Here is a 19328-nt window from a genome sequence, read left to right as displayed (position 1 = left end):
AGTATAATCAATGTATACTCTACTCTCTTTTTGCGAAGGCAGCCATAGACATTTCATGAAAGTGATAAGTTAATTAATTAAAGAAAAGTTAAAAGTAGGTCCCCTTCTTACACGTGTGTACTCTCTTAGATTGACATGTCACCATGCAGACAAGCAAACCCGAATCTGATGAGTTGGAAGATTCCAATTTATTAGCGGTCAACAGTTTCTTCTATATTTTACTCTTTTTGAATTTTCCAAGTCATTAAAGTTTTGCTTTATGTTTTGACGAAAATTATTCTGTAACTTTGATTTTTTAATTCTTTTTGACTAAGAACTTTGTTTTTTTTCTTTTATAAATGTGAACTAAAAATATTTTAAGGAGAAATATATAATTCGATAGTTTGATGTATTTTTAGAATGATGAATATATAAATTATAATATATCTTAATACGAAAGAGAGAAATTAGGTCAACTTTACAAAGACATCAAATAATAAGTTCATTAAGGTCGGAATTTTTTTCTTGCGTCTCCAATAATTCTGTCAAATTCAAGGGCAGTCTCAATCAAAGTTAAACACATGTTTGGAAGCTTCTAAGTGTTTTGATCCTAACAAAAGAATGCGTGATTTGTTAATGCAGTATCCAACATTATCTGCGGTATAAAACATGATCCCTAGAGTCCGGATCAAAACACATACAACAGGTGTTACAGCTAATGTTAACTCCCATTCATTTACTTTGAGCGGTCCCTTCTAACTTCCAAAAAAAAAAAAACTAAAATTCAAAGTCATATCTAAAAAAGAAAAGAAAAAAAGATGGGCCATATAATTAAAATTGAATTATATGATCTACAATGGGCCATGGAACTAACTGTTAGATATACACCATATTAATAAAAGTTCTTCCACGCGTACTCACATAGAAGATATACACGGATGATTTTATTTAAGAAGTGCGGCGGCAGTAAGGTGGTGGGCCAGCCATGGCGGTGAGGACGGCAAACAAATAAATGTCTTCTTGTATAACTTACTGTTTTTATATTTCTGGTGTTTCATATTTGATATCAGACCTTTACAATCAACTTGTATAAACTCTCTCACAGCTGTGCTGGAAGCTTAAACTAATCAAGAGTGATCTTAAACTTCTAAATAAAGACAACTATTCCAAAATTCACGAGAGAGTTAGTGAGACTAACAGTTTGTTGCAAATTGCGCAGGTACAAGCTCTTCAAGATCCCAATCCCACTACATTCCAAGCTGAAAGAGACCTCCATCAAAAATGGAATTTTCTGCGAGAAATAGAGGAGATGTTCTTCAGACAGAAAGCGCGGATCAACTGGCTTCGTGAAGGCGATCTTAACACAACCTTTTTCCATAGAATTTGTCAAACCAGAGCCTGTTACAATGCAATAAGAGCCTTCCTTGCTTCAGATGGCTTTTGGATTACTGACTCTCTGGAAATGAGTCTGCTTGCTGTGAATCATTTTCAGTTTGTTCTCGGGCCGCAAAACTACCACCCTCCCCTTCTTTACACGCACCCATCCTGGTTTGTGGAGCTCACATCGTTTGTGTTCCCTCACCAAACTAGTTACCTGATGTTATCCATTCCAACCGAAGAGGAAATCACATCAACCTTCTTCAAACTCAACCCAAACAAGGCTCCTGGTCCGGATGGCCTAACATCAGCGTTCTTCAAAGCTTCATGGGAAACTATTGGTCCTGAGGTGGTCTCAGCCATCAGAAACTTCTTCGCAACCAACTTCCTCCCGGCTACTACAAATGCTATCATCCTTTCCTTAGTACCTAAGTTCCCTGGTGCAATAAAGATTAGCGATTTCAGACCTATCTCTTGCCTCAACACGATCTACAAAGTTATATCTAGACTCTTAGTCAAGAGGTTGAAGCCACTGCTATCTGCGCTAATCTTGCCTAGTCAAACAACATTTGTAAAAGGAAGGCTCTTAGTTGAGAACACTACTCTAGCAGGCGAACTGATCAACGGCTATCATAAAAATCAAGGCACTAAGAGGATTACCATCAAAGTAGACATTGCCAAGGCTTTCGATACCTTATCTTGGGAATTCTTGTTCGCTTGTCTTGAAGGACTTCAGCTTCCAACACGCTTTATCCGCCAGATCAGAGCGTGTGTCTGCACATCAAGTTATATGGTTGGTTATAATGGATCAGTTCATGGGTTTTTCAAAGGTAAAAGAGGGCTCAGACAAGGAGACCCTCTCTCTCCTTATCTATTTGTCATGGCTATTAATTGCTTGTCACATATGCTTAACAGAGCGGCTAGACAAAATAGATTCAAGTATCACATGAACTGCTCAACTACTAAACTCACCCACCTCTCTTTTGCTGATGATCTCCTCATCTTTATAAATGGCTCAATTGACTCTGTCCAGCAGGTGCTACAAGTCTTAAAAGAGTTTGAATTACGATCAGGCTGGCTGTCAGTATGCAAAAGACTAGCTTCTATGCCTCAGGCTTGTCATCGGGGGAAATAGACACGATCAAAGCATCTACTGGCATGTCTCAAGGATCACTCCCGTTCCGCTACTTAGGAGTTCCGTTGAACTCAAGGAAACTGACGCTAACCAACTGTGAGCCTCTGCTTCATCAAATAAAAGCCCAGTTCTCTTCCTGGTCAGTGAAGTCTCTCTTCTTTTCAGGAAGGCTTCTCCTCATCAAAACGGTAATAGCAGGTATCACAACCTTCTGGTGCTCTGCATTCATCCTCCCGAAGGCGTGCACCAAGCGTATCAACTCTCTTTGTAGCATTTTCCTGTGGAAAGGTAGCATAGAAGGTCACAACTCTGCTAGAGTCTCTTGGGAAACAGTGGTATTGACAACGAGGCAAGGTGGTCTTGGAGTTAAAGACTTACAAACCTGGAACAAGGCATGCTCTCTTCGTCTTCTTTAGGCCGGAATCGGTTTGGGTCCAATGGTTCAAGGAAGTAATACTCAAAGGCTCGGTTCATAACTACTGGACAACACCAACCCGGCAATCCTACTCCTGGCTCGTAAACAAGCTTCTCAAGCTTAAGAGTGTTGTGTTTCCGTTGATCAAGTTGAGGCTGCAAAATGGAGAAACAACAAGATTTTGGTCAGACAATTGGACACCATTTGGTGATCTCAGAACTTACTTATCAGCAACTAACTCGAGGATGGGGATACCTCTAGATGCTACTGTCTCCTGACTGCTTGTAGATGGCACTTGGAGTCTCCCACCAGCTCGTTCGGAGGCGCAGGTCGAGCTGTATTCCTACCTAAGAACGATTCAGCTAGCGCCAACTCAAGACTATTACGAATGGGAGATCAATGGCCAAGTTTACACATCTTACAAGACAGGTCAGTTATATGATTACCTTTGTGAACCGAGACCAGATGTCTTTTGGCATAAGGCAGTTTGGATCTCTCGAGCCATTCCACTTCATAACTTTCATGCTTGGCTGGTAGTACTGAACCGAATACCAACTCGGGATAGGCTGATAAATTGGGGAATTCAGGTCGATGATCGATGTCTCCTCTGCAATTCGAATCAAGAGTCTCGAGATCATCTGTTCTTCACATGTAACTACAGCTATGACTTGTGGCAAATCATAGCTAGAAGACTCCAACTACTTCCTCAAAGGGATTGGCAAGCTACTCTGGACCAAATGATCTCGCTCTCGACTCAGGCTCCTCAGCGAATCCTAACTCTCCTAGCGTGGCAGGCGACCTTGTATTGGCTTTGGACTGAACGCAACGCTCGCCTACGTACAAATACTTTCAGGACCGTGGATCAGATTTTCAAACTATTGGATAAACAACTCAGGAACAAGATCAATAGCTTCAAAAACTCTAACCCGAATCGCTCCTCCACCATGCTGCAGAGCTGGTTTCGATTTGGTTGATTCCGGCGATCATCTACTCCTCCCGTTCCCGTCGTACTCTTCTTCTTAATCACAAAGGACTTTCTTTTTCACTTCCTGGGCTTAACTAACATGTGCTTAACTATTCTGATATGTGTTTACTGGCTCCAAAGAAAACTAAAGTCTATGGACTTTTGTAAACTTTTATTTTATTTCTTTTAATTTAAGCAAGCAGTTTACAAAAAAAAAAAAAAACTTGTATAACTTATTTGATATCAGACCTTTACAATCAACTTGATCTAACAACAATACAATATACACTTCCACTAGAATAACAGAGGATTTGCAATACATAATTATCCAACATTTTTTAAAATTAATAAAAGATTTCTCAGTAAAATACTAATACTTTGACATTATTTAATTTCAAGATTTATCAAAGAATTCTTAAAGATTTTCAGTTCGTAATTGCAGCTTACAGTTCGAAATTTCGTTATGATGAAAAAAAAAACATATCAAAGAAATATATAGGGAGAAATGACCTTGCAAGTATTTAGTATATCATGTCTACTTCATTCAACCATTCAAATGTTACGGATCAGACGCCTAAAACTAAAAGTGTGCTGCAAGTAATGGGATGGCAACACAAGTTTTTTAAATCAGCATAAAATTTTGTTCACTCACACTCACAGCTCAACACTAAAAAACCAATACGGAACGATCTCACCATTACCAAACTCATCCAACCACAATCACAAACTCGGTTTATTTTCTGTACCAGATCCGGTTTAAAGTGCTTAAACCCGGAGAACATTTCTTATATATAAACTCACACAAACTCCAACCGCACAAGAAGCTTCACGGATCTACACTTCACCCCATCCTGATTATGCAAAGGAACAACACGTATTCCTTGCCTCAATTCCCAAACCGGCAAGCAAGTTTGGCCTCCAAAATCATCTTTCTCCGACATGTCATACTCATGTACCTCTATGCGCAAAAGAGCAAGCTCTGGAACCGTTAATGGGAACTCAAAAACCTCATTCCAATCTGGTATCCAATTATCCTCTAACATTTTCGTCTTCCTCATGACCGTATCCGCTGTGACTCCAGCAATCCCCACCTAAAAACGTTATGGTCTTTTTATCAGTTTCAGCTTCAAAACTAAAACCTATAAGGTTGCAGATTTTTTTTACCCTTGTATAGAAATCAGGTGGAGAATATCTATCAAAGTGTATGTGAGGAAAATCGTAGTACCAGCCTTCTCCCATGTAGATAGTTACCTATAAAGATATGTATAAGTAGTAAAGTCAAAAATATTATAAGTTCATGAGGTTTTACACAAAGGATATATATCTGACCCTTAGTGTTGTCTTTACAGGTAATGTAGCTTCCGGATCAAACACAGGGTCAGACTTCAACAGAATATCTGGTTTCTTGATGTATCCACATCCTCCATTGGCTCTGAACATTCCTTGCATGACCCATAGTGATCTTCCTTGTCCCTTCACAAGAATAAGTCATTTCAAAATTTTAATATGTTCTGTTGAAGATAATGGAGCAAGATAGCCTGGAAATGAGAAAAATGAAGAGGAGACCTGCATATTGAAAGCCACCATTTGAGCACCATGGCTCCAGCCAACCAATGGATTGTAATTTGATGAAGTAATTCTAGTTCCTTTTGGGTAAATCCGAAGCATATTCCGCTGAGTAAAGCTACAATCAATACTCCATGAATGATCAACATAGTTTCTTAGAACACTTTGGAAACATGACATGTTATTAAAGGCAATACCTCACAATCTGTTTGGCATACTTTTCTGAGGCCTTTTCAAGTTGTTCTTCACTCAAGCTAAGCCTTCTTACTTTATCAGGATCCACTTTCAAACATTCAACCATCCCGCCTTTTGGTTTCCCAGCCTGGATTGCAATCAGATTCTTATATTGTGGTGGCACATTCTTTTTTAACTTATCTCCTTCATCATCATCGTCGTCATCATCATCATTTGAATCATTCTACAACAAGAAAGAAACAAAAACCAACTTATACATATGAAAAGCCCCATGAAACTGAATGAACATGATGTGTGTCTCTACACAAACCTTGTCATCACTTGTGTCCTTCCGAGTAAAGGTTGGAACCTCTCTCCCCCAAACTTCTTCATCACCCAAACTCCTATCTTTCTTCACCACATCTTCATCATCTGTCGTTTTCTTGTACTCTTTTGGAGGTTTGGTTGAGATGATAATACGCTTTTTCAAAGACGCTGGTGATGGGAACTCCTTTAAGCATTCTCCAGGAGGAGGAGTAAACAAAATTTCTCCAAAGATCTCACTAACCATCTAGAATAAAACATCTCTAAATCATTATAAAGAGAAAAAATAAAGAGAAACTATAGCAGAGAGAAGTTCTCAGAGAAATGCAAAACAAGCTTACACCTCGGCAACTTTAGCCTGGAGTTTTGGAGTAAGATGATCTTCAAGAGTTACAACAACTGGATAATCTGACACATCAAATGCATATGTTTGAATAGCATTCAGACATCTGCTCAGCTCCACAGGTGATGTAAGTGTCCTATTAAAAAAAATGATCAAATACAGTTTTAACATCTAAGAACAGAACAAAAAACCATGATTGATTAGATGACTAATAGCTACAATTAAAAATCGGGCAAACATATACAATCAAATTTCATTGCATTATACATTACCTTCCATGAAGAACATCAATACCATCTTCATCTGAGTTTGGCCAAAGATCTAATTCAATAACCCTGACACCTTTCCTCAATGCATCTATTATAGGTACTTCACTGCAGTCACTACTCAGCTGATTACCAGTTAAATACGAATTATGCCCCGTAAATATGAAATAATGTGACAATGGAGCATCCATGTCTTGGTGCACCTGCAAAAAAACATACAAATAGTCATAAGAATCAATCTCCAGGAAAAAAAAACACTAATGATCACATTCCTATCCAGGATAGCATCCGAGGTTTAGAGGCCATAAACATTTTAAAGTTAATGTTGATAATAATAAAAAACTTTAACAGTTTGAGGATCATTAGTCCTATGTATAATAACTCTTTAAAATCTGGGAGTAATGACGAATGTTTCTATCTACATTCCAAATACAAAACTTCAATCTAATCCTGAATATCGCATAATGTTAACATGGAAATAAGAAGATCACCTCATGATAAGCAAGAGGAGAGTTGTTAACACTGGATAGGTATTTGAAGAAAGCATCAAGATGGAGACCATTGCGGTGAAGAAGAGAAGATGAGGCATTGACGATCGCTTGAGCTTCTTCTCTCGTAGCTTGATCTTGTTTCTGAACATCGGTGAGAAACCTAAGGAGATGATCGACAGTCATGAGCCCTTTGTCGGAGTAGTTATCGAAAATGGTCTTGATCTCAGACGGTGCAACCGATGCCGTGTGTCGGTACCTGCGACGGAAACAGAAACAGACTTTGTACGTTTGCTTCGACATTGGAACAACAAAGGATTCTTTAGGGATCTGTATGTGAATCGGAGTTGTTTAGTTTAACTTTCTCTCGTTGGTGGTTTTGATCGCAAAAAGTTTTTACTTTCTATAGAACTTGGGATGTAAGGAATGATTTGCATTATTGGTCAACGTCGATTTTTTGTTTGTCGGCATGGTAATAATTAATAGTAATAATTAGATATAAGTTCTTTGACTTTGTTTTAATACTTTCTTTTTAATTAATGACTAGAGATTTTTCCTTTCATATATTTTAACTAAACTTAAATGATCATATAATTTTTTTATAATGTATAAATGTAAAAAATATATTTTTTCTTATTTTCAGTTACTTGTCGCTAATTAAATATCATTACAATTGATATATACACCAGCTCCTATTTGAAATACTCAAATAATCTTGATGGAAGCTATCAAAAGTTATAGAACAAAAAATAAACGGTTTCTGTTTGAAAAATAATATGTTTTATTTTACCGAAGTGACATGTTCGAACAATTAAGTTTGGTTACTGACCTATGACTTTCACATAATTGAAGTAGGTGAAGATTGGCTATGTTCTCTTTGATTGAATTATTTATTCAAGAACATGAGATTGACGATGTTTTTCAAAAACATAAAATTGGCTATGTTCTCTATGTTTGAAAATTAGATTATATATCTAAAACATAAGCATTATAAACACTTCTTCAACCACTAAACGTAAAAAATGTATATATAATAGTTTTAATCCATATAGAATCATATTAATTATAGACATATAAATAATTTTAATACTTTGTTTTCATATATTGTATAATATGTTAAATGTATTGGAAAGTAAGTTTGTTTTGTTAAATTTGTTGTACCAAATGATTTTGATGTTTGTTTTTCTTGTTGTTACAATTTCGGGTGAAAAAAAAATTCAGACAAAAAAAAACTAAAGGCAAGGTAACAAATCAATAAAGCTATCATTTAAGCTACAACAAAATAATAAAAATATTTGCTATCAACATTCTGTAACAAAACCATTTTACTGCAATCTCTATAAAAAAAGGAGCTTCACGAAAGTACCAAACATTACACACTATGATGCACATCGAGAGGATTTTAAGCAAAGCTAAATATGAACGAAACTACTACGCTTACTACTGGAAACTGAAAAGGGCAATAACAACACTGAAGCACCATAATCTGTTGATCAAGAAGGACTCTCACCTGATGTACTCTAAGAAGGTGGACATAGGCTCAGTAGCTTGGCAAAGCATATGCTTGTAATCATCCACAAGCTTGAGCGTACACTTCTCCACGATTGTGGTGGTATGCAGAGGTGACGGTTCTGCAGCCAAAGGTATTGATCACAGAGATTCAGATGCTATTAGAATCAACAATCGTGCAGATTTCAAACAAAATAGCAGAAGAAATCAAGCTACTGAGATCCATACATGAAGATGAATGACACTGAAAATAAAATGGGGATTGAAATCATTTCGTAAGCTTTAAACCCAAAGTCAACCAATCAAATTCATAAGATAAGCCAAGTTCAAAGAAAAAAAACAAAGGAGTGTAGTGTCCTGTTACTGGAACGGAGCCGGAGTGCCTTGGTTTCTATTGATAATAGCCATTGTAAGATACCTCTCCCCCATTCCAATTGGTGTCTGTTCATCAGGTCCTTCCCAGAAAGGTGCTTCACCATCTCCAACAAGCCTCCAGTATCCAGACCTCAATGACTCTGCTTGCTCATCGTCGCAGTTCTGCAGCAACGCATCAACTCTGAAGTTTATTCCAAGCGAACCCAAGAACTGAGACTGAGTCATAGGTCCATGGACTGTCACATTTTCTGAACAACACACACACGTTTTCATTTGGTTTAAGCAAGTTTATAACTCTCTAATATTACAATGATGAGTAGTGAGTATATGAACCAACCTGAAGCTTCCTCAGCGGAGTGTTTTATCGAAGGAAAATCAACATAAGCACTTAGATCCGCAGAGCCTGGATTATTCAGTATGTTGACAAACTTGTGTTCTCTAATAGCCTTATATCATATCCATAGATTCAGACACAAAAGACTTTATAAGCATTGGTTAGAGCATTTTTTTAGGACACAAACCTGTAGACTGTCTGAAATGATTCCATCATTCCCATAATCGATTATAAGTGCTCCACCTCCATCAGAGCCTATTATCTTGGTTATTTCTTGAGTCAAATCCATTAACTTCGGGCTGATCTCGACATGATCCAGCTTCTCCTTTTCCTCAGGTGTAGCCCATGTGCAACGTTTCACCAGATATAAGGCTGCAGGTGTAGGCTGTGGGGAGAGAACAAAGCGGAACCTAAAACCAATAACGCATATATCAGCTCTTAAGTTTTCTTTGCATATTATATATATACAAGTACTTAATGTGAATCTTCTCCCACATCAACCATTTTCTCAAACCAGCCTTGTGGAGATTTTTGCAGAGTAAGTCCATTTAAGATACACATACTAAACTAAAAGGAGAAGACTATATTGCAAATCACACAAACCTGAAACTGATGAATTGGAAAAGCATCATAGAACTCATGAGCTATGATTATTGTTGTTACTGCCAAGGCAAGCAAAAGAGAACAATAGATACAATGAAGAACGATGCAGATCATCATATTTTTCATTGCTTACGACGTTGACTGTTGCTATATTAAGCCAAGAGCCTTATAAGAGAGTCTCAATAAGTAAATGTAACAAACATGCATACCTCCTGATGGTACCTCTTCAAGAGTAGCGTGCCAGTGCACAGGTGTCCCAGCTAGTGAACTTATAGCTTTCTTCTCCGAACTACTTTCATCTGTGCACTTCAGGTTCTGGTGCTGACGTTTCTGCAACGCGGGACTGCACTCCACCAAGTGTATATGCAATGCTTGATGGAGATTGAATTAATAAGGAGCACCACACGAAAAACACATAAATCGTACCGTTTCAGATTCAGTGATAAAGTTCAGAGGTCGTAGCTGGACGGAGAAAGAATGTTAGTCACCAGAACACGATTAGGGTTTACTTTGTTGGGCTCGTCTGATTGTCAGGGAGTGAGATGGTGTCGACGGATCTACGGTGAGGGATGGTGGTTCTCTCTCGTTTGTTTCTCGTCGGTCCAGCTTCTTCCCCGCCGTCTTGGGAGTGCGACAGCTTGTGATTCTCGGACCTAAACGACGATTGGAGGCTTGAGCACATCCGGGAAGCTAGGGTTTCGGAGTTGGTCTCTGTTTCGGAGCCACCGTTTAAGGCCGCAGGACAACTCCGCAGGCGGCGGATCTGGCGGTAACAGGTGATGGATCCAACGCCGATCTTGGACACACCGGCATGGGGAAATCCCGACATCCTGCCCTTGAAATCGTCTGTGTTCAACGGCGCCGGAAGCTATGCAGAGGAAAGCGGTAAAAAAATGATTGCAGTAGAGAGAATCATAATCTAATGGAAAGACAACAAAAAGGCTGTAAGGAGTTTTGATGAAGAGGAAACAGAGAAGCCGAAGCCGATGAGTGAGTCGTAGGGTTTCTTTATTGACTCGGCCGCATATGACATGGAAGTAAAGACAAATTTGATTGGTTGATTTTTTGATCTGACGTGGCATAGCTAAGAAACTTCTTATTCTCCTTTTATTATAGTTTTGATTAGATATGTTCGTTTCATGCCTACAATGCCAGAAAAGGTATACAAGGATTTGAGTTTGAAAGAGTTATGTGCTTAGCAAAGTAAAGTATTTGAAGAAACTAGTAAAGAAAAAAGTATAATATAAATTCTAACAAATATTTTAATTCATAAAACAAAGGATAAAATGTCAAAAATAACAGGAAATGTGTCTTGATTTATTTTCAGATGGAAGTCTCTATTTTCTTCTTTCAATCGCAAATTAAAATCCAATACCATATCGTTACGTTATCACATCCATTAGGCCCATCACTAAAAATGAAGCAAACGTAGCTCATTGCACTATAGCTTCCATGAAGAACATGGCTACTACCATCTTCTGATCTCGATGAGAGTGGCTAAAGTTCCCAATTTAATCTCTGACGCTTTTATTCAATGCTTGTCTCGTTTAGTAATGCCCACGTAAATGTGATAATGGAGAGAGGAGGGGCAATTCATATGTATCTAACTTGCAATCAATCTAAATAAGGGGTCATATTGAAAACATTTTATAATTTGAGGGTTTATTTCAATATATTTCCCAAAATTTGCAACACGAGGATCTGCTTTGTTGGAAGTTGGAACAGAACTCTGGAGAGAGATCTGGGTGAAACTAAAAGAAGCACGAACATAGTTTGATTTGATCCCCGACAAATCGAAGTAATGGCGATAACGGCGACAAGATTGGTATCTCTGACTCTCTTGTGGATAGTCGTCCTGTTCGTAACACTTGCTCTCATCCAGGTTTAAAACTTTTGATCCTTCTTCCTCCCTCATACTCTACTCGATCTGGGTCTGCGACATTACTTACGTTTTGTGGCTTCGCTAATGCAAAATCAGATTAAATTGACTGATGTTGCTGATCCTATGGTCAATGAGAAGGTTGCTGATCAGGTTAGGCATTGAACTTTAAACTCATTAGCAATTTTTGATTTTGTAAAGATGTGATCAGACTTTGTAATTAGGGTTTCTTTGCCTTGTGGGATTTTATCAGGTAGGAGAGGATTTAGAAGGAGTTACCCACAAAGTTTACTTTGATATTCAGATCAATGGTTCACCTGCAGGTTCATAAAGTTTCCTCCTTTTTTCTATTTTATTTTGGAAATTTTGAAACCAAAAAAATATCTGATTTTTATGTGTTGAAGGATATGCTTCAACTTTGGCATCAGTTGCTTAAACACATTAGTGTATGATAGTTTGTGTGATTTAAAAGCCTTAGTCTTTGAATCAGAAACTGCTTTCTTTTTTTCCTTTTTGCAATGTCACTCTTGTCTCTAAGTGAGAAACTGTGACTGTTTTGTCTGAAGCTCATGTTCATAGAGTAAACTTTTGCTTACGTTTTGTCTCTCATGTATATAGGGAGGATTCTCATTGGGCTTTTTGGGAAGATAGTTCCTAAAACTGCAGGTACAGTTTCAAGTCAAAGAGTGATGGAAAACATCTTCAAATTGTCTGTCTCTCTGAGGTGTTTTCCTTTTAATGAATCCATGTTTTTTTCCTTATCTGCAGAGAACTTTCGAGCGCTTTGCACGGGTAGCCAAGTAGCTTCTGTTTCCCCTCTTTAACCCTCATGGTCTTTAAAATATTTTGAGACAAAGAGTGTTTTTGGGGGTTTGATGTTTTATCTTCCTTTGTGTGCAGGAGAGAAAGGAGTTGGGAACATGGGGAAGCCTCTTTACTTCAAAGGAAGCAGTTTCCATAGAATCATTCCTAGCTTCATGATTCAAGGTGGAGACTTCACACGAGGCGATGGGAGAGGTGGAGAGTCGATCTATGGCGATAAGTTTGCAGATGAGAACTTCAAACTCAAACACACCGGGCCAGGTAACGCTCTAAATCTACCTCTTAAGACCAGTAAACACTCAATACATAAGGCTTACAAGGTTGAGTTTGCAAATGGATCATTCTTAGGAGTTTTATCAATGGCAAACTCTGGACCAGACTCCAACGGTTCACAGTTCTTTATCACAACCGTCACCACGGGTTGGTAAGTAGGCTTGATGATTCTGTTTTCAACAATGTTATGTGATTATGAGATTTTTAACGGTGTTTTGGCAAAAGGTTGGACGGACATCACGTTGTGTTTGGAAAGGTATTGTCTGGAATGGAAGTAGTGCGGAAGATCGAAGCTCAAGGACAAAGCAGTGGAGAGCCCAAAGGAAAAGTTATCATTTTGGACAGTGGAGAAGTTTCTTTGTAAATTATCTTTCTTCCAGTTTTAGAAACTTCAAAATCTAAACCATATGTATGTTTTCTTCATCTTTATGAAACACACACAAAGATCAAGTGTTCCACTCTTTCATGTTTTTTAAACCAGACCGGTAGCTGAACCGAAAAGGTTTTAGGTTATGTGTCAAGATGGTTCCGAAGGTTCAGTTAGGTTCGACCAAATTCAACTAAGTTCAATTATAGAATAAAAATAGAATTAAAGCTAAATGTTTGGTTTGTTACTTTTGGTAAATTTTAGAAACGTAATAAACTTTAGCTTTTAGCCTTTTTTAATAGAAATAGTTATAAGATAAAATTTAAATACAAACCAAATTCAAATCAAGTAAAAAATAATATTTTGACTTCAAATATAAAATTAATATTTTAATTACAAATATTTATCACTGTAAATTAATAAAATGTAAAATGAATATAAGGAAAAATAAAAAGGTTTTTGTTTGTATGATTTTTTTTTTCAAAATTACCATTTTTGATAAAAACATCAACACTTTTTTAACAGTTACTTTTTTTTTATCAAAATTGATTTTTGATATTAAATTATAAACAAATCTAGTTTTTATCCACCTAATCCGGATATGTTCACGATTCATATGGTTTAATCCGGTTCGGTACGGGTTTAAAAACAATGCTTTCAAAATTCATCCTAACAATCAACACAACAGTAAGTAAACTGATGACTCATTTACTCAGGCACATTCAGCAGACGAATCTTAACAATCAGCAAGATGACTTGCGTGAGCGGGGATTATTAGCATAATATACTTCTTTATGTGTAAATGTTAAATTAGCATAACATACTTTCATTTGCACCATATTAGAAATCGAATCATCAAGCATAATCTGTAGTTATTTCATTCAAAGATACATTAGACTAAATGATTGAATATAATACATTTAAGAAACAAGAAGACTCTTTATAATTAAGGGGGTGTTAGTAGAAATTGGATTTATAATGAGTCTTAGAATTTTCAAATCTAGTGTTATTGGTTTATAGATTCTCACATTCTCACTAAAATCTAGTGTTATTGGTTCGATGATTCTATAATTATATACAAAATCATTTGTTATTCAAAAAATTATATTTTAATGATTATACAAATTTATTAAAGTAAGTGCTATTAGGAGTTGAATTCTTAATATTTTAACTCATAAAACAAGATTTTGAGAATACTATATGTTTCTCTTGAATTCTTAGAATAATTACATTACTTTATTTTCATACAGTTTCACAATATAAGAAATTATCTACAACTTTTTCCAAATTTAACAAATCTCTCAACTTTTAAAATCTCTCAACTTTTAAAATCAATTCTAAGTCCCACTTACACTCCCTAAGATAGAAGTTTTTTTTCTTTTTTCATTCAACTAGAATGTGGCATGATGATGAATTTGAAACCTTGACTATACTTTGTAAGCATTGAAACATCTCTACCCTCTCGTCTGAGTTAAACCCTTTTACGGAGATGTTTGCTTTCTTCAATCGATTTGCGTTTCTTAGGATGTATTTGGCAACTTCTTTCTCTTCTTCTTGTTGCTCTTTGTAGGTGTTCCACACAAATGTCTCCAAACATTCAGGAACGTTCTTCGGTTGGTTCCATTCTTTACGACTTACACGAACTTTTCCTTAATACAACTCACCGATAAGCTTTAGGACTTGTAATCTAGGAGACATATTGATCATGCGCGTAAGTAGATTCCACCAATCTGCTTTATCTGTACTTAGCTCCAAATGTACTAACTGATGGAAGATAGTACCGGTACTAGGAAATGTAATCATCTCTGATGGACATGATGTCCGTATGCTATCCCAATCCACATTCCTATATCCATACCATCGCAGCTATCTAAACTAAAACGGAGACTCAGACTCTCTGGGATCGAAGATTTATGAGAAAGCAGAAGCCTACAGACATTCTCTGAAAACGTCTCGTGTTGACTTTGATTGAGATGATAATCTGATGGAGCGGACAACTAGGTTGAACGGTCGATCAAGCTTTAGGCTTCAAGCCTATTTATAATAATTTTTTTAATCAAGAAAACCATAATCTTAATTAAAATAGGAAAACTAATAAAATATAGAAAATATAATAAAAAGTAATTATGTATGTAAACTAGTGAATAATAAAGATATTTGAAATATTCCAAATACTTATATGTATCATAATCAAAGTTGAGTTTAGGCACCATCTTTCAAATATGCTTCCATCGTTTAGTCAGAACACTCACATCTTTGGTTGGAAGCAAAGAGAGTATTTGAACAAGTAGAGCTTCAGATAAGTGGCTGATCTTGTTCATTTTCTTGATTAGATACAAGTATTCAAGAATTGAAGAAGAGATTGGAGCAGGAAAAAAAAAAGTCAAACAAAGAAAGGGAAAGAGAGATCAAAGAAAGGCATAGATTTGTTAAAAGCTCAAAAGCCCAAATGAGATTAAACTCTAAATTAAAACCTATGAAACTAGGCGTCATTTCAGGTACCAAATGTACTTATTCCAAAAAGAAATAAATAACAATAAGCTAAAATCGAAGAATGTACATTCTAAGAGAAATCTCAAAAAGAGAAAGGAAAAAAGCTCAAGCAGAGTCATCAGAATCATGTGATTATTATATCTCAAGTCTTGAAATTTCTTGACAGACCAAGTCGTTGCTATCGTAAGGACCCACAATCTTATACCTGTTGCAAAAACAAAAGAGATACAAGTTTGGGATCAAACCTCAAATACATTCCTGAATCAAAACTTGTAGCATTTGTGTTATGTTAAAACTTGCAAATGTGATTAATGCTTGACAGGAAAGAAAAAAAGAAAGGGCTCTTACAATTCAAGAACTGATTTTCCTTCCTTGTATTTCTGGTTAATATCATGGGCAGTCACCTGAAAACATTAAACACAAAACCAAGATTAACTATACTCCTGAATCAAAATAGAACTTAGATTATTATTATGACTACAACTAATTAAATAAAATTGCTGTCTTACGTATTTCCAGCCAACGTTTGATCCACAACCAACACAGAAGATGTCAGTTACCGTATGAAGTCCCGTCATCAACATTCTGTCTTCTTCATTTCCAGTTGAAATGTTTACACTAATCATCATCAACAACAACAATAAAAACGCAACTAGGAATAGAGATAACGAACTAAAAGTACAAAGTTGATATAAGAAATCAGAAAACTTACACTTCATTGAAGAGATAAGCTTGTCCATACCTGCATTGAAATGACTGCACAAACACAATGTCAGTACTATAGTGTAGTGTATATATATTACTCCATGTGATCCAAAAATGTATGATGTTTAAGGTTAATGGCACAACTGTTGATCAACCTAAAATATGAAACATTTTACTTATTGAAACATCAAAAACTTTTGTAAACATCATACATTTCGTAACAGAGGGAGTATATGTTATTGATGAATGACATCAAAACCTTTTAATTTACCCTAGATGAAAATATCATTTGTATATTAATGTGAAACCAAAAGAAGATCATGGAGATTGAAGAGATCAAACCTTGGACATGATGTCTTGTTCTTTTGTAAGATGGGTGTTACAGTGTTTGCAACTGTAGATTTGCCCTTCCAGATCCACGATAAAAACCCTTCCCATCTTGGTTGAAACGACAAGAAGTGTCTCTCGACTGTGAATTGAATGATCCCCAAAGTCTGAGTCTTTTGATTTATAAAGTGAAAGTGAGGAAATCAAGGGGAGATTTGTTAAGACTTTTGGAGTAGTTTTCGGTAGCGCGCGTATACATACTGTTATACCTAGATGATTTGGTCTAATCAAAGATTTGGAAGTTGTGATATATAGCAAGAAACGTGGATATGAAATGTTTTTTTCTTTGGTGTTCAAACGTAAAGATACTACACTCTTAACAACTAGGTATCCGAGGTATCAGGCGACCAAGAGATTTTTTTTTTAATCACATACAGTTATTATTACTTTTAGTTTTAGGGCTAGTAAATACATTTTTTTCTTAACAAAATTTTCACTTCGATTAATATACAAAAGTTTATTGAAAAATCTCCTTTGACTAGGTATATACGGAAATCAAACATTTGTTTATGAAAAAAAAACATTTGTTCATGATGATAGTCTGAATTAATCCGAGTCTTTTGTATTGTTACCATTTTCTGTTGATGTGAACGTGTATCTGTTTGAAGAACAAGTAAATGGAAGATCCTGGGGAGCTCTCGTGATAATAAACCTAATTGTATAAGTTTTTGTAACATTCTCTTTACCTTTTTTTTTATACGTCTGAGAACAACTGAATAAATCAGCAAAGCAAAGAACAAATGCAAAGCAAGAAACAACATTATGAAGCTTTTTTTTTTGTTCACTAACAACATTATGAAGCTCAATCTTAAAGGAAAGACTAAGGAACTTAAAATGCACTCTCTTTACTTTTGTTTTAACATAATAAAATATAGTTTCATGACAAAATATTGTCTCTAAAATACGAATTATTCTTCGTACGAAAAATTCCATAACATTTTTGTTTTGATCCATAAGTTTCCAAGAGTCTACGTGTAGTTAAACATTTTAATATGAACCAAAAATTTAGAAATATGAAAAAACCAAATAAGAATCAACGGATGATAAATTTCCGCAGATAAACCGTGTGGACTTCCGGTTAACCTCGCGTGTGTATTGATTGCCATCCTCTTAACATTTACTGTTTTGATCGTCACTCATTCACTCCTCATGGGTCAAGTCTACTTAAGTTTTCCTTTTGTCATTGTCAACAATAAGTTGAAGAAAGCATGTTTTCTATTTATATTTGTCTCAATCGTTGGGTCCAGTTTTAAGGCCCTCGACCTTTTGTTTCTAACGGACTATACACGATAGACATTTGGACCAAATCCTCCAACTTTTTTTTTTGATCAAACTGACCAAATCCTCCAACTAAGTATAGCTTATCAACGGCTTAGTCCGATCCAGTAAATTGATTACGGTTTCATAACCTTGTTCTAGTCTGTCATAGTATTTATTGATGATATAAACGATAATGTTATTTTGGTACTGAGTTGTGGATTTTTTTTGTGAGTATATAAAAGAAAATAAAGCATTTCAACCGTTAGAAAAGTCCACGAGGTTCACGTTCTCTTGGGGTTTAAGAGTTTCACAAATGTCCGTAGACAAGTTTGCAAACATACATATCCTTTTTTGTTTATTTGTCTGCTTAGAAAGGAGTGCAAGAAAGATGCCTTCGGCTTCTTATCTCATTTGATGAAAACATTGTTGATATCTTGCATATTTCTATTATTTTATCCATTCATCAATGTGCATTTTGATCATATAGACTAGTATTTAGCCATGTTTAGGTTACATTTTGCATACATGAGTCTTTATCAGGTGTTGGAGTGCCACATGGAGTTCTTGGGGACATTTGGATGCATTTGGAGCTCAAAGGAGGTGAAATATGTGATCATTGGACGAGCAGAGCAGGGGAACGAGGTTCCGCAGCGACGTCATGAGGTCGCTCCAAAGCACCTCTCAGAGCGACCTAGCTGGAGCGACCCCGTAAAGTCGCTCGCCATATTCACCCCGTGAAGCGACAGAGCGACGCACCGAGGTCGCTCGCATCTCACACCCCTCTCGGAGCGACCTCCCAAAGCGACACCCCGAGGTCGCTCGCGTCTCTATGGCGAGACGACACGAAGCGAAGCCCGGAGCGACCTCTCAGAGCGACCCACTGAGGTCACTCCCGAAGGCCAGAGCGACCTCTCGGAGCGACATGCCGAGGTCGCTCCGCGTCTATTGTTGGGTCGATTTCTATTTTACTTAAGGGTCTTTTGGTCATTTCATTATGCACGTTTTACATTTCTAAAACCTATGTTTTAAACATCTTTGGCAGCCACCAGGCAGGTTATCTTTGGATCTATTGAGAAATACACAAAAAGTCTCTTGAGAAGTTCATCTCTTGGATTTTGATTGTTATGTTCTTGTGTTATTGTTGATTTCTTATCTATTTCTCAACATGATTAATCTGAAATCCAATATGGGTTTAAGAGGAATCATGGAGATTAGTGAGTAATCACCTTTTGAATTCATGGGTTAGGGAGATTAAAGGTGATTAGGTTAAGTTCTAGGATGTTTTAGTGT

The 19328-nt window shown here is 36.6% G+C and overlaps 4 protein-coding genes across 4 annotated transcripts; 1 reads left to right on the top strand and 3 right to left on the bottom strand.

The window, feature by feature from the left end:
• Nucleotides 1-4468: 4468 nt before the first annotated feature.
• Nucleotides 4469-7447, bottom strand: LOC106359635 (phosphoinositide phospholipase C 7-like). The gene is made up of 9 exons (XM_013799298.3): nt 7035-7447; nt 6550-6746; nt 6278-6413; nt 5942-6181; nt 5634-5854; nt 5437-5554; nt 5200-5343; nt 5035-5121; nt 4469-4961 (listed from the first exon to the last, which is right to left on the bottom strand). The coding sequence occupies exons 1-9, from the start codon at nt 7332-7334 to the stop codon at nt 4668-4670; spliced, it is 1737 nt and encodes a 578-aa protein (XP_013654752.1). The 5' UTR covers nt 7335-7447; the 3' UTR covers nt 4469-4667.
• Nucleotides 7448-8343: 896 nt separating this feature from the next.
• Nucleotides 8344-10681, bottom strand: LOC106358839 (protein arginine methyltransferase NDUFAF7 homolog, mitochondrial-like). The gene is made up of 6 exons (XM_048766974.1): nt 10362-10681; nt 10062-10195; nt 9853-9911; nt 9437-9634; nt 9253-9361; nt 8344-9163 (listed from the first exon to the last, which is right to left on the bottom strand). Exons 1-6 carry the CDS (start codon nt 10679-10681, stop codon nt 8901-8903), a joined length of 1083 nt encoding a protein of 360 aa, XP_048622931.1. The 3' UTR covers nt 8344-8900.
• An 806-nt stretch (nt 10682-11487) lies between these two features.
• LOC106360806 (peptidyl-prolyl cis-trans isomerase CYP21-2) lies at nt 11488-13287 on the top strand. Its single transcript, XM_013800475.3, has 8 exons — nt 11488-11734; nt 11831-11884; nt 11985-12054; nt 12350-12397; nt 12500-12523; nt 12632-12814; nt 12902-12977; nt 13052-13287. The coding sequence occupies exons 1-8, from the start codon at nt 11654-11656 to the stop codon at nt 13188-13190; spliced, it is 675 nt and encodes a 224-aa protein (XP_013655929.1). The 5' UTR covers nt 11488-11653; the 3' UTR covers nt 13191-13287.
• Nucleotides 13288-16030: 2743 nt separating this feature from the next.
• Nucleotides 16031-17072, bottom strand: LOC106359634 (protein yippee-like At3g55890). The gene is made up of 4 exons (XM_022707559.2): nt 16734-17072; nt 16399-16442; nt 16196-16304; nt 16031-16090 (listed from the first exon to the last, which is right to left on the bottom strand). The coding sequence occupies exons 1-4, from the start codon at nt 16827-16829 to the stop codon at nt 16031-16033; spliced, it is 309 nt and encodes a 102-aa protein (XP_022563280.1). The 5' UTR covers nt 16830-17072.
• Nucleotides 17073-19328: the final 2256 nt, after the last annotated feature.

The sequence above is a fragment of the Brassica napus genome, chromosome C8 (assembly GCF_020379485.1).
Source record: "Brassica napus cultivar Da-Ae chromosome C8, Da-Ae, whole genome shotgun sequence".
NCBI classification, from domain to species: Eukaryota; Viridiplantae; Streptophyta; class Magnoliopsida; order Brassicales; family Brassicaceae; genus Brassica; species Brassica napus.
This window is presented reverse-complemented; position numbering and strand designations above follow the sequence as displayed.